Source organism: Erythrolamprus reginae, chromosome 2, assembly GCF_031021105.1.
Source record: "Erythrolamprus reginae isolate rEryReg1 chromosome 2, rEryReg1.hap1, whole genome shotgun sequence".
NCBI classification, from domain to species: Eukaryota; Metazoa; Chordata; class Lepidosauria; order Squamata; family Dipsadidae; genus Erythrolamprus; species Erythrolamprus reginae.
Genome location: NC_091951.1, coordinates 48,040,926 through 48,053,411, shown reverse-complemented (window position 1 = coordinate 48,053,411; position 12,486 = coordinate 48,040,926). Strand labels below are relative to the sequence as shown.

The window sequence follows — 12,486 nt, the reverse complement described above, 5'->3', positions numbered from 1 at the left end:
GCAGTGAGTGCAGCAAAGCCCCCAGCTTGCTGCCCCATTGCCCCTGAGGGTTCCGGGGGGAAGTAAAACCAAGAATGCTCAGGGTCAGGGGAGGGGAAGGGGAAGCTTGAGGCAAGAGGGATCCAGGCCAGGATTCGAAGCCGGGATTCCAGGCCGGTCAGCTGGGAGGTCGAACGCTACCGCTAAGGGAGACGGCTTGGGTGGGTGAGGGAAGAAGAGGCAACGGCGGTGGAAAAAGAGACAGCCGTGCCCTTTGGTGCTTGAGGTGACACTGAGCTGCGGGCGGAGGCTACCGGAAGGTTGTGATGGGTCCACGCAAGCCATCCCCATGATTAGTGCGCAGTCCGCTGACCCAACAATGCCCTCAGCTCCTCCCCCCCTTGGGCAAGTTAGGGTGGTGTTCTCCGCCTACAAGGCTTGGCTTCAAGTGGAGTGTACCAACACTGAGAATTAAAGGGGAGGGTTCAGGAGGCTGGGGCGGAAGCGGCGCTTTTATTTAAAGAAGCAGGCCAGCTGGGGTGGGAATGGAGGAGGGAGGGGGAGGAAGGAAGGGAGGGAGGAAGCGTCTCTACTTTGCGGAAATTTGATTTTCTTGGGCGGTCTTGGAACGTATCCCCCATGAAAGTCAAGGGACCACTGTACATCAATAGAAGAATAAAAAAACATTAGGAATAATAGAGTTCATATTTATGAAGCTAGTAAGAACATAAAAGAGACATTAGGATATTGGATGGTAGGCACGCTAGTGCATTTATGCACGCCCCTTACTGACCTCTTAGGAATATGGACAGTTTAAGGGTAAAATTTTGGGGGTTAGAGGATGACACTACAGAGTCCGGTAATGAGTTCCATGCTTTGACCACTCAGTCAGGTTTGGAGTGGTTTACATTAAGTTTGAATCTGTTGTGTGCTCTTGTGTTGTTGTGGTTGAAGCTGAATTGTTGGCAGAGATGATGTTGTAGCATATGATCTTATGGGCTATGCTTAGATCATGCTTAAGATGACATAGTTCTAAGATTTCTACACCCCAGAGTGCCTACCGTTCCTGTCCTAATGTTCCCTTTTATTCGTATTAATTTCATCTATTCAAATCGTGTTTATATCCATATATACTGTATTATCTAATAGGTGCTTGAGAAAATAAATAAATAAAATAAAATCCATGCACTTCAGCATAAAACCACTGGAGGGCCACAGGTGGATTCCAGAGGAGGGTGGGAAGGAAGTGACATTTTAAATCTTGCCTCTCTAGGACTCTGCACTCTCTCTCTTTAACCCTTTGAATTTTGCATGAGGTAAAAACGGAGAAAAGTCAGGAAGAGAAAAGAAGAGACCCAGCTGTAGTCCTGGGTGACTGGTGGATGTTTTCCCATTCAGAGGGAGGCAGGAGGTTCTCACGTTGAAGAAGTAAGAGATACATTTAGTTATTTATTTATTTATTTTTCATACAAATATAGTATTGTATTGTAGTATGTTTAACATAATATAAGTATAAAGTAAAAATAGAAAAGATAAAAAAAGACATTAGGACAGGAACGGTAGGAACAAAGGTGCACTTATGCACGCCCCTCATCCAGGTTCAATCTGTGTCCCAAGAGTGGGAGAGCCTAGACCCCATGTGCCCCTGCCCCCTTTTCTATGCTCGTAACAGGCGGGGTGGGGTGGGGGAAGCACACCGCCGGACAAGCTGTTTTGCCTCCAGTTATGTTGTTCCCAGAAAGTAATCCAGATCCCCAGGAAAAAGGAGGGTATTCCGAGGGAGGCAATAACGCCCCATTTCCTGGGAAAACCTCCGTAGGGGGAGAGGGTGAACTTACATGGCAAATCACAAGCAGGAAAGAAGAAACGTTTTACAAGGAAGGAGATGCAGAAGATTGTGCCTGCATTCTTACTATGTGCTGGATGAAACTAAAATAGGGCCTGGGTCCGCTGCAGTTCAATTTGTCTTAGCAGGTGTAGGAAGTTAACCCCCACCTGTCTCCTAGAAAAAAATGAAATATCCTAGGAAATATTAAAAAAGCAGATTATATCGAATATAACCGTAAACATGATTTTAGGCAAAAAAAAAAAAAGACCCACTCTTAGTAGCCCCCACCTTTGTCAATGTGCCCATTAAGGAATTGCCCAGTTCACCTTTGTTAATAGATGGACTAAGCTATTCTACATTACAAACCTCCTCAGACAGAGCCATATTTTTAGGAATTGCCCAAAGAGCTTTCATTCTACCATCACCCAGCAAAGGGCCAGCCAAACCCGAATTAAAAAACACAGCCTACTGTTATGTCTACTATTGGTTATTATTATTATGGGCTGGAGTATAAATGAGCTGTCTTGTAGCTCATTTATACTCCAGCCCATAATAATAATAACCAATGAACATGCTACAAAGTTCCCTCCAAGATTTGTCTCTACCCAGTGACAGGAACGCCCAATGGCAGTTCCTTTACTAGTCACTGGGCAGAGACATAACACCTACAATGTTGCCCTTGCATGGCACCATGGGAATCCAACAGCCAATCAGTTCATTTCTTGCACAGAAGCAGGAGGGCCTCAGGTCAGGGCCCCATAGAACATAAAACAAGGAACATCTCAGCATTTCTCCCCACACACACACCTAACATTTGGAAACATGTGATCCACCTTTTCTGGACAGAAGCTCATGCCATTTGCTCTTGTGTCATGTGCTCCAGTCCACCATTAAATCTTTCCAACCAACCTCCATGAATCCAGTGTCTTTTCCCCCATTGGAACTGAACCCAGAAGAATATTTCCAACAGGGGGTAAAGCAACTAGGAAATAATACCAATCTAAGTTCTTTCAACCCTTGTGTTTCACACAAACTCACCCCCTGCAGTTACTGTTTGGGCTTAAGCATAGTTCCCTCTAAGCTGAGCAGTGAGCAATCGCTCACTTTAAAATCATCATCAACTCAGAGTTTTCCAAACCTGCCCAGAAGCCGAGAGGGAAAGAGTGAGAGGGAAGGAGAGAGAGAGGAAGAGAGGAAGAGAGAGAAACAGATAGAAAAAAGAGAGATAGGAAAAGAGAAAGAAAAAGAATGGGAGTAAGGAAGAGAGAAAGAAAATCAAAATCTAGTTTGAAACTAGCTCAACAATTTAAGTGGCATTTTGATATTGATAGAGTTGCCCTATTATGAGCTCACTGTTATAGACACACAGTACAGTATTTTATTTTGAAATTCTGAGGCAAAACAGGGTGGGTTTTTTGTTTGTTTGTTTATTTATTTATTAATTAATTATTTCTGTGCCGCTCAGACACTATACTTTTCCGCCCACCCCCCCAAAAAAATTAGAGGGAACACTGGGCTTAAGGCAACCCTTTTGTGAACCTGCCTCTCTATAATAATGTAATTTGACTCTAAAAAGCAAGCCCCGAAGAAAGGGAAATGGAACATCCTAAGCAAGACTCACTTTGTTGGATTTCATTTTATGTGAACTTTCATGGTTTGTTAATGTGTTCTGGGATTGGCATGTTGTTTGAACCCTGCTTGCAGGTATATAGATATAGAATTCAGAGTGTCATTATGCCAGAGTGCTTCCTTCTTTCTTTATATATTTTTCTATAAACCAAGAAAACCTTGTATAGCCAATCAGATGTTAACAAAAGAAAATTAAAAACAAAACATAAACACATATGAATTTCAGACTTCTTCTCCCCCTCTAAATAGTACATTCCCATTTTTGTTTTTTACTTTAAAATAAGGTATGTGCAGTGTGCATAGGGATTTGTTCATAGTTTTTTTTTATAGTCCGGCCCTCCAACAGTCTGAGGGACAGTGAACTGGCCCCCTGTGTAAAAGGTTTGAGGATCCTCATAGGACATGGTTTCCAGACCACTCACCATCTTGGCACCTCTCCTTTGAACTTGCTCTAGTTTATCAATGTCCTTTTTAAATTGGGCCCCCCAGAACTGAACACAGTATTCCAAATGTGGTCGTACCAAAGTACTGTAGAGAGGAATAATTAGACTAGTCATTTGTTGTATTGGTGTCCTTTCTGTTTTTCTCACCTTGTATTCTTACCCAGATGGTTTCTACAGAGCTTCCATTTTCCCTAACATACAGTGCAACACCACCTCCCCTTTTGCTAAGTCTGTTTCTTATAAATAAGTTGTAACTTCTAAACTTTGTATTCCAATCATGTTCCTCATCCCACCAAGTTTCAGTGATATCTATGACATCATATTTATTTTCTTGTGTTAGGATCTCCAATTCTTCTTTTTTGTTTCCCATGCTATGTGCATTAGTGTAGAAGCATTTTAGTTTGATTTAGTTTGCCTTTTCTGGGTCTATCCTAAATGTTATGCCTTTGTTCTTCTATTTTTATTTGGCCAGTATGATTGTCCTCTGCATTCATTGGCTGTGCATGTTTGCCTGCCCTTTTACTTCCCTTCCCCTTCTGCTTTAGTATAAAGCTCTCCTGATGAGTGATGCAACATGCCTTCCAAAAAAATTCTTTCCCTTTCTTGTAAGGTGCACCCCATCCCTTGCCAAGAGTCCATCATAACTGGAAGCGATTTGTACAGTGTGTCAGAAACAAAGTTCTCTTCAACAAAGAAGGCTCAATGGTTTGTTCTGAGGCTAGATGAATGCTCCAATGAATGAAAAAGCATTTGGAGATCCTCAAGATTCCTTCAACCTATTTGAAATTGTGTAATAGGACAGAGAAAGAATGGCAAGCCATTTGGCATATGAGAGAATTGGAAAAAACCCTTCTGGTTCTAAGTCTGGGAGCCATGGGGAGATCTGGGGAAGATCTGGGCAGAAGATCTTGGAGGAGGAAACCATCATTTCACAAGTTCAAGCCTGCAACTTCAGGAACCTCCAATATCAGGAGGATGAGGGTCCCCGAGGACTTTGCAGCCAACTCCATTTCTTTTGTAGTCGATGGTTGAGACCAGAAAAGCACACAAAAGCGCAGATGCTAGACCTGGTTGTTTTGGAGCAGTTCCTGGCGCTTCTACCCCTGCAGATGAAGAGCTGGGTGCAGGAGTGTGGAGCAGAGACCAGCTCCCAGGCGGTGGCCCTGGTGGAAGGCTTCCTCCTGAGCCAAGCGGAGGAGGAGAAGGAGCAGGTTGAGTTGCAGGTGAGATCATTTCATCTCTGTAGCCTACAAGGAGTTTAAATGTAATAAAGTGTTTGAATTCTATGCTCCTCATTACCATTTCTCTGGCATTCCTAAGATTTCAGTAACTCTTGAAGGATGTTGTTCCATTATCCATTCCTAGAAGAAAAATTTGGGAAACTTTTCTTTCTTCTTTTCCAAACTAACTGATGGACATTGGGCACTTTCAGTTGGTGTTGAACGAAGAATAATCCATCTCATGGTTTGTGTGGTCCTTTCATTCTTCTTCTTTTTTCTGGCTTATATTTCAAGCCCTTCACTGTGAAGAACAGAGATCCTGAAGGAAAGAGGCATCTATCCGATACCCCTCGGGAACTGTTTTTCATGAATACTACTCAGCATGACACAAATCAAGAAACATCCACAGGTAATACAAGACTCTCCCATTTCCCATAGAGATCTCAGATAGTTCATCTTCGCTATTATTATTATTATTATTATTATTATTATTATTATTATTATTATTATTATTATTAATTAGATTTGTATGCCACCCCTCTCCGCAGACTCGGGGCGGCTCACAACAGTGATAAGAACAGTATACACTGACAAATCTAATATTAAAAGTCTATAATAATAAATCTAACATTAAAAGTCTAAAAAACCCCATTGTTTAAAATTATACATACAACATACCATACATAAAACTGCATAGGCAAGGGGAGATATCTCAGTTCCCCCGTGCCTGACGGCAGAGGTGGGTTTTAAGGAGTTTACAAAAGGCAAGGAGGGTGGGGGCAATCCTAATCTCTGGGGGGAGCTGGTTCCAGAGGGTTGGGGCCGCCACAGAGAAGGCTCTTTCCCTGGGTCCCGCCAGACGACATTGTTTAGTCAACGGGACCCGGAGAAGGCCAACTCTGTGGGACCTAACCAGCCGCTGGGATTTGTGCGGCAGAAGGCGGTCTCACAGATATTCTGGTCCGGTGCCATGAAGGGCTTTATAGGTCATAACCAACACTTTGAATTGTGACCAGAAACTGATCGGCAACCAAAGCAGACTGCGGAGTGTTGGTGTAACATGGGCATACTTAGGGAAGCCCATGATTGCTCTCGCAGCTGAATTCTGCACGATCTGGAGTTTCCGAACACTCTTCAAAGGTAGCCCCATGTAGAGAGCGTTACAGTAGTCGAACCTCGAGGTGATGAGGGCATGAGTGACTGAGCAGTGACTCCCGGTCCAAATAGGGCTGCAACTGGTGCACCAGGCGAACCTGGGCAAACGCCCTCCTCGCCACAGCCAAAAGATGTTTCTCTAATGTCAGCTATGGATCGAGGAGGACGCCTAAGTTGCGAACCCTCTCCGAGGGGGTCAATAATTCCCCCCTCAGGGTGATGGACGGACAGATGGAATTGTCCTTGGGAGGCAAAACCCACAGCCACTCCGTCTTATCAGGGTTGAGTCTGAGTCTGTTGACACTCATCCAGACCCCAACAGCCTCCAGGCACCGGCACATCACTTCCACTGCTTCGTTGACTGGACATGGGGTGGAGATGTACAGCTGGGTATCATCAGCATATTGATCTTTGCTACTATAGCGCCCCTCCTCCTATTTTATTAATTTTGGATTTTAAAATTCTGTCTCCTTCACAGGGGAGAATAGAGTGAGGCTGACTTTTCCTTGTGGTGAAGATGAAGCAATGGTTGAACCTCCACATCAAGTAAGAAAAGCAAAATTATTTATTAGATTTCTATTCTCCCTTTTCTTCAAAAAGTCAAGTTAGTGTACATTGTACTGTCTCCTTCCATTTTTTCCTCCTGTGTGGGATGCCCTATTTTCATGTCCCAAAGCAACAAACCTTCAAAAGAGATTCTTATTAGGGTTTTTTTAAAAAAAAAAACCCAATAATTTGTTATTAATAAGTTATTCATACATTTGAATAACTTAATTTTGTTACAAAATCCTTCATGATGTCCACTTTTTGGTCATTCTTTGACTCGATTTTGCAAAGATGTTAGAAAAAGACATAATATTTATACTGGCACATTACCATTTTAAAAAGGTTTATTGCAAAGTTCGTATTGTATTTTGTAAATACAATGTTGGCATTTGAAAGACATAAGAAAAAGATAAGGTAAATTAAAATTGATTGAAAAAGCTTGGTACAAAAATTGTTGTAGATGTCTCCTGTGTGTACAAAAATTAAGAAATGTTGTCCTTAGGAATTGTTCTGTTTCTTTATCTCCCGTTCAGCAAATGGTTCAGACTATTAGCCGTTTCCTTGCTATATGTAAAGTTTTGTATCTCTGGTTATTGATGGCACTGTATCAAATCTTCCAATATACACATACTGCACACACTCACACACTCACATGCACACTTCCTTCTGCAAACATAGGAAGAATTTGAGTCATTGATAGGTGATGTTTCCAAGGCCCACCTGCCAGTTGATTCTCTCCAGATGCTAAGGGTTTTTTGATGGTGAATTCATTAATGGATTGAAAAGAGTGTTTTGAGAGTGGATGGTAGATGAATAGATCCAGAAAGGAACGAGGGTTACTTTTACTGAATGGCACCAATAGTCCTGTAAAATCAATCAAAATGATAAAAGTTGCCTGAAATATTTTTTTAATCAAATACCTTTTCTTCTGTGCATTTTCTCATCTTAATCCTGGAATCCGACCAACCATAGACCCTAGTGCATAGCTTTGCTTTGGGAATTTCTAAATAATAGGGCAGATCATGCAGTTCTTCCCTATTCTGTACTTTTTTTTCTTCAGGGGAATCTTGTGTCATTTGAGGATGTGGCCATTTATTTCTGTGAGGAGGAGTGGTCTCAGCTGGATCCTCACCAAAAGGATCTTCATTTGGACGTCATGCTGGAAAATTACACAAACACAGATTCTTTGGGTAAGGTTTTCTACTCTCCATCAGAGTTCACAAAGACAAGATGTAGTTAGATGCCATGGGCTGTTTCTTATTTAAAAATCTCCAAGTAGAGGTCATAGAAACAAAGAAGACTGACGGCAGAAAAAGACCTCATGATCCATCTAGTCTGCCCTTATACTATTTTCTGTATTTTATCTTAGGATGGATATATGTTTATCCCTGGCATGTTTAAATTCAGTTACTGTGGATTTATCAACCACATCTGCTGGAAGTTTGTTCCAAGGATCTACTAATCTTTCAGTAAAATAATATTTTCTCATGTTGCTTTTCATCTTTCCACCAACTAACTTCAGATTGTGTCCCCTTGTTCTTGTGTTCACTTTCCTATTAAAAACACTTCCCTCCTGGATCTTATTTAACCCTTTAACATATTTAAATGTTTCCTTCTGTCCTCCAGACTATACAGATTGAGTTCATTAAGTCTTTCCTGATAAGTTTTATGCTTAAGACCTTCCACCATTCTTATAGCCCGTCTTTGGACCCGTTCAATTTTGTCAATATCTTTTTGTAGGTGAGGTCTCCAGAACTGAACACAGTATTCCAAATGTGGTCTCAGCAGCGCTCTATATAAGGGGATCACAATCTCCCTCTTCCTGCTTGTTATACCTCTAGCTATGCAGCCAAGCATCCTACTTGCTTTCCCTACCGCCTGACTGCACTGTTCACCCATTTTGAGACTGTCAGAAATCACTACCCCTAAATACTTCTCTTGTGAAGTTTTTGCTAACACAGAACTGCCAATACAATACTCAGATTGAGGATTCCTTTTCCCCAAGTGCATTTCCCCAAGGTCATAGCATTTTATAGCATTATAGCATTTTGACTTTTATACCACTTCAGAGGGCTTTACAGCCCTCTCTAAGCAGTTTACAAAGTCAGCATACATTTCCCCCAACAATCTGGGTCCTCATTTTACCCACTTCGGAAGGATGGAAAGATGGTGATCAGCAGAAGTAGCCAGCAGTACTGCACTCAAACCACTGCGCCACCTTCTCTTGAGAAGGAAAAGAAAAAGATATATGCTGCTCCTGATAAGGAAATAGATCAGTGGCATTCTAGTTAGATGCATCCTGTGCCATTTGTCATCTGTTGAGTTTTTCTAGTACATGTTCTGCTGAAGCGAGCATATGTTGAGTTTTTCTATTTCTATTTAAACCTATAAGTGATAAAGTAATTCCTAGGTTTTAGGTAATGATAAACTGTTACAGAGAGTTCTTTTTTTTTTGACCCAGGTGCTTCTGTATCAGTACCATGAAGGATGGCAATTCAATTTCATTTTTTTTTGGCCTAATGGACTTTACTTCCATTTCATTTCTATGCCAAGTCTTAGAATTAGGGAAATCTGGTGCCATTTTTCAATTGCAAACATGCTGCTTAGGGTTAATACAAGAAGTTTTAAGTTTTCTTTTTCTTCCATCGTGTGTTCTTTGGCAGGAAAAAATAAAACACAAAAGGAAGGTAGGTTTGTATGATATACAAAGGAAAATTTGTATGATTTCTGGAAGATTGACCTTTTTTCTTAACCTTGCCAACATTTTTATTTCTCTTTTCCTTTGAAGATAATAATGGGCAGGAGGATAAAGAGTCGATTGAATCATTCCAAAAGTTCAGACTTGGAAACAGAACTGAGAAGCCTGCAAATCAAATGGAACAACAAAGGCATGAGATAAACACGACAAATAATCGGAATAAGGAAAGCTTATCTTCAGTTGTTGCTCAGTTACAAGGCTTTCTTGGCCAAGTAGGAAAAATAGAGAAAAAGTATATTGGAAAAGGTGCGGGGGTATTCAAAGATATATTAGATGTAAATGAATATTATCTAACCCAAGCCAAACCAGAACACTATGTATGCAAAGACAGTGGGAAAAATTACAATGGCTCTTTGTCTGATAAAAGGGTGCACATAGGAGAGATGCTATTTAAATACACTGAGTGTGGAAAGCATCAACGTGTTCATCTTATTTCCCATAACAGTAGACATATAAGGGAGAAGCCACATAAATGCTTGGAATGTGGAAAGAGCTTCAGTCAACTCAGTAATCTTATGTCCCATGAAAGGATCCACACAGGGGAGAAGCCATTTAAGTGCATGGAGTGTGGAAACAACTTCACAGCACGCAGTAAACTTACGTCCCATGAAAGGATCCACACAGGGGAGAAGCCATATAAATGCATGGAATGTGGAAAGAGCTTCAGAATAAGCAGTGATCTTACATGCCATCAAAGGATCCACACAGGGGAGAAGCCATATAAATGCATGGAGTGTGGAAAGAGCTTTCGTTCCAATGGTCAGCTTTCTTCCCATAAAAGGATCCACACAGGGGAGAAGCCATATAAGTGCATGGAGTGTGGAAACAACTTCACAACACGCAGTAAACTTACATCCCATCAAAGGATCCACACAGGGGAGAAGCCATATAAATGCATGGAGTGTGGAAAGAGCTTCAGAATAAACAGTGATCTTACACGCCATCAAAGGATCCACACAGGGGAGAAGCCATTTAAATGCATGGAGTGTGGAAAGGATTTTAGCCAACAGACTTCTCTTAAGTCCCATAAAAGGATACACACAGGGGAGAAGCCATATAAGTGCATGGAGTGTGGAAACAACTTCACAAGACGCAGTAAACTTACATCCCATCAAAGGATCCACACGGGAGAAGCCATATAAATGCATGGAGTGTGGAAAAGACTTCAGAACAAGCAGCAAACTTACATCCCATAAAATAACCCACGCAGAGGAGAAGCCATATAAATGCCTGGAGTGTCAGAAGGGCTTTAGTTCCAACAGTTATCTTACTTCCCATCGTAGGATCCACACAGAGGAGTAGCCATATAAAGAAAGAGAGAGTGGCAAGACTTTTACTTAAAGGAATGAACTTGCTGGTAATAAAACAATCCGCACAGGAGGAAAGGGTTTCAGCCAAACTAGTAGTCTTACTTCTTCCCGTAACAAGATCCACAGAAGGGAGAAGTCATGTAAGTGCATTTCCTGTGGAGAGGACGCAACAGGAGCAGGATGGATGTAATTTCCCATACAGAGATATATGTGGGTGTTAATTCTAGATTTAATTAGTTAAATCCATGGACTTTCTTTTCAGGAGTTTCCTGCTACTCAGTTGTTTCTTCCTACTTGATCACATGCAAAGGGTTCAAAATGTCCTTATTTGACTTCTTACAGATTAACAGAGTTGGAACGGACCTTGAAGGTCATCTAGTCCTGCTATCATGTCTTAGAGTCTCAACATCTTTTTATAGTGTTGTGACCAAAACTGGATGCAGTACTCCAGGTGTGGTCTAACCAAGCCTCTATAGAGTGAAATTAGTACCTCACTTGATCTTGATTGTATCCCTCTGTTGATGCAACTTGGGATTACATTGGCTTTTTTGGCAGCTGCTGCACACTGCTGCTTCGTGTTTAGCTGGTTGTCCACTAGGACAGAGGTCCCCAACCTTTTTAGCACCAGGGACCGGCTTTAAGTTAGACGAGTTTTCTACGGCCCGGTGGGGGGGGCTTTGGTCATATGGGGGTGGGGTTATGGAGGGGTGGAGCTTAGTGACGCAGCCCTCCACACTTCTCCACAGGGCAGGGAGAATGAGGAGGCTCCTTTGGCGGCTGGGGGCTGCCTGGCTTTGTGATTTTGACTGGGGGGGGAACTTAGGAAGGTCCTACTTCTCCCCCCCCAGCCAAAAACTCAAAGCCTATCTGCTCCAGAAACTTGGCGATCGCGCCCCACCGCCGCCGCCTCCTCCGTTTCCCCCAACGGCAAGCAATCTAAACGCGGGAAGGGCATTCCGGCGCTTCCCTTCAGCCTCAGAAGCCCCCTCGACGCTGGAGGGATGGTTATGAGGGGAGCGAGCGAGGAGAAGAAGACGTCCCACTCATCGCTCCTGAGGGAACGGGCGAGGGCGTCGGAGACCCAAAGCCCATCCTGTGTGGAGGGAGACGGAGCCAAGCGGGGCCACCCGGAGACCTTTTCCCGTCTTCTTCTCCTCGCTCGCTCCCCTCACAGCCAGCAGCCCCGCTCGCGGGGGGATGCCCGTTCGTAGCTACCAGCCCGCCAAGCGTCGAGGGGGCTTCCGAGGCTGAAGGGAAGAGCCGGAATGCCCTTCCCGGGTTTAGATTGCTTGCTGTTGGGGAAAACGGAGGAGGCGGCGGTTCTTTTCTCCTCGCTCCAGAAAGTAGGCGATCGCGCCCCACCGCCGCCGCCTCCTCCGTTTTCCCCAACAGCAAGCAATCTAAACCCGGGAAGGGCATTCCGGCTCTTCCCTTCAGCCTCGGAAGCCCCCTCGACGCTTGGCGGGCTGGTAGCTACGAACGGGCATCCCCCCGCGAGCGGGGCTGCTGGCTATGAGGGGAGCGAGCGAGGAGAAGAAGACGGGAAAAGGTCTCCGGGTGGCCCCGCTTGGCTCCGTCTTCCTCCACGCAGGATGGGCTTTGGGTCTCCGACGCCCTC

The 12,486-nt window shown here is 43.4% G+C and overlaps 1 protein-coding gene across 1 annotated transcript; it reads left to right on the top strand.

Moving 5' to 3' along the window:
* The first annotated feature begins 1,292 nt into the window (after window positions 1-1,292).
* LOC139160347 (zinc finger protein 436-like) lies at window positions 1,293-11,533 on the top strand. Its single transcript, XM_070738115.1, has 6 exons — window positions 1,293-1,407; window positions 4,490-5,102; window positions 5,394-5,508; window positions 6,733-6,800; window positions 7,861-7,990; window positions 9,589-11,533. The coding sequence occupies exons 2-6, from the start codon at window positions 4,689-4,691 to the stop codon at window positions 10,698-10,700; spliced, it is 1,839 nt and encodes a 612-aa protein (XP_070594216.1). The 5' UTR covers window positions 1,293-1,407; window positions 4,490-4,688; the 3' UTR covers window positions 10,701-11,533.
* The last annotated feature ends 953 nt before the right edge of the window (window positions 11,534-12,486 follow it).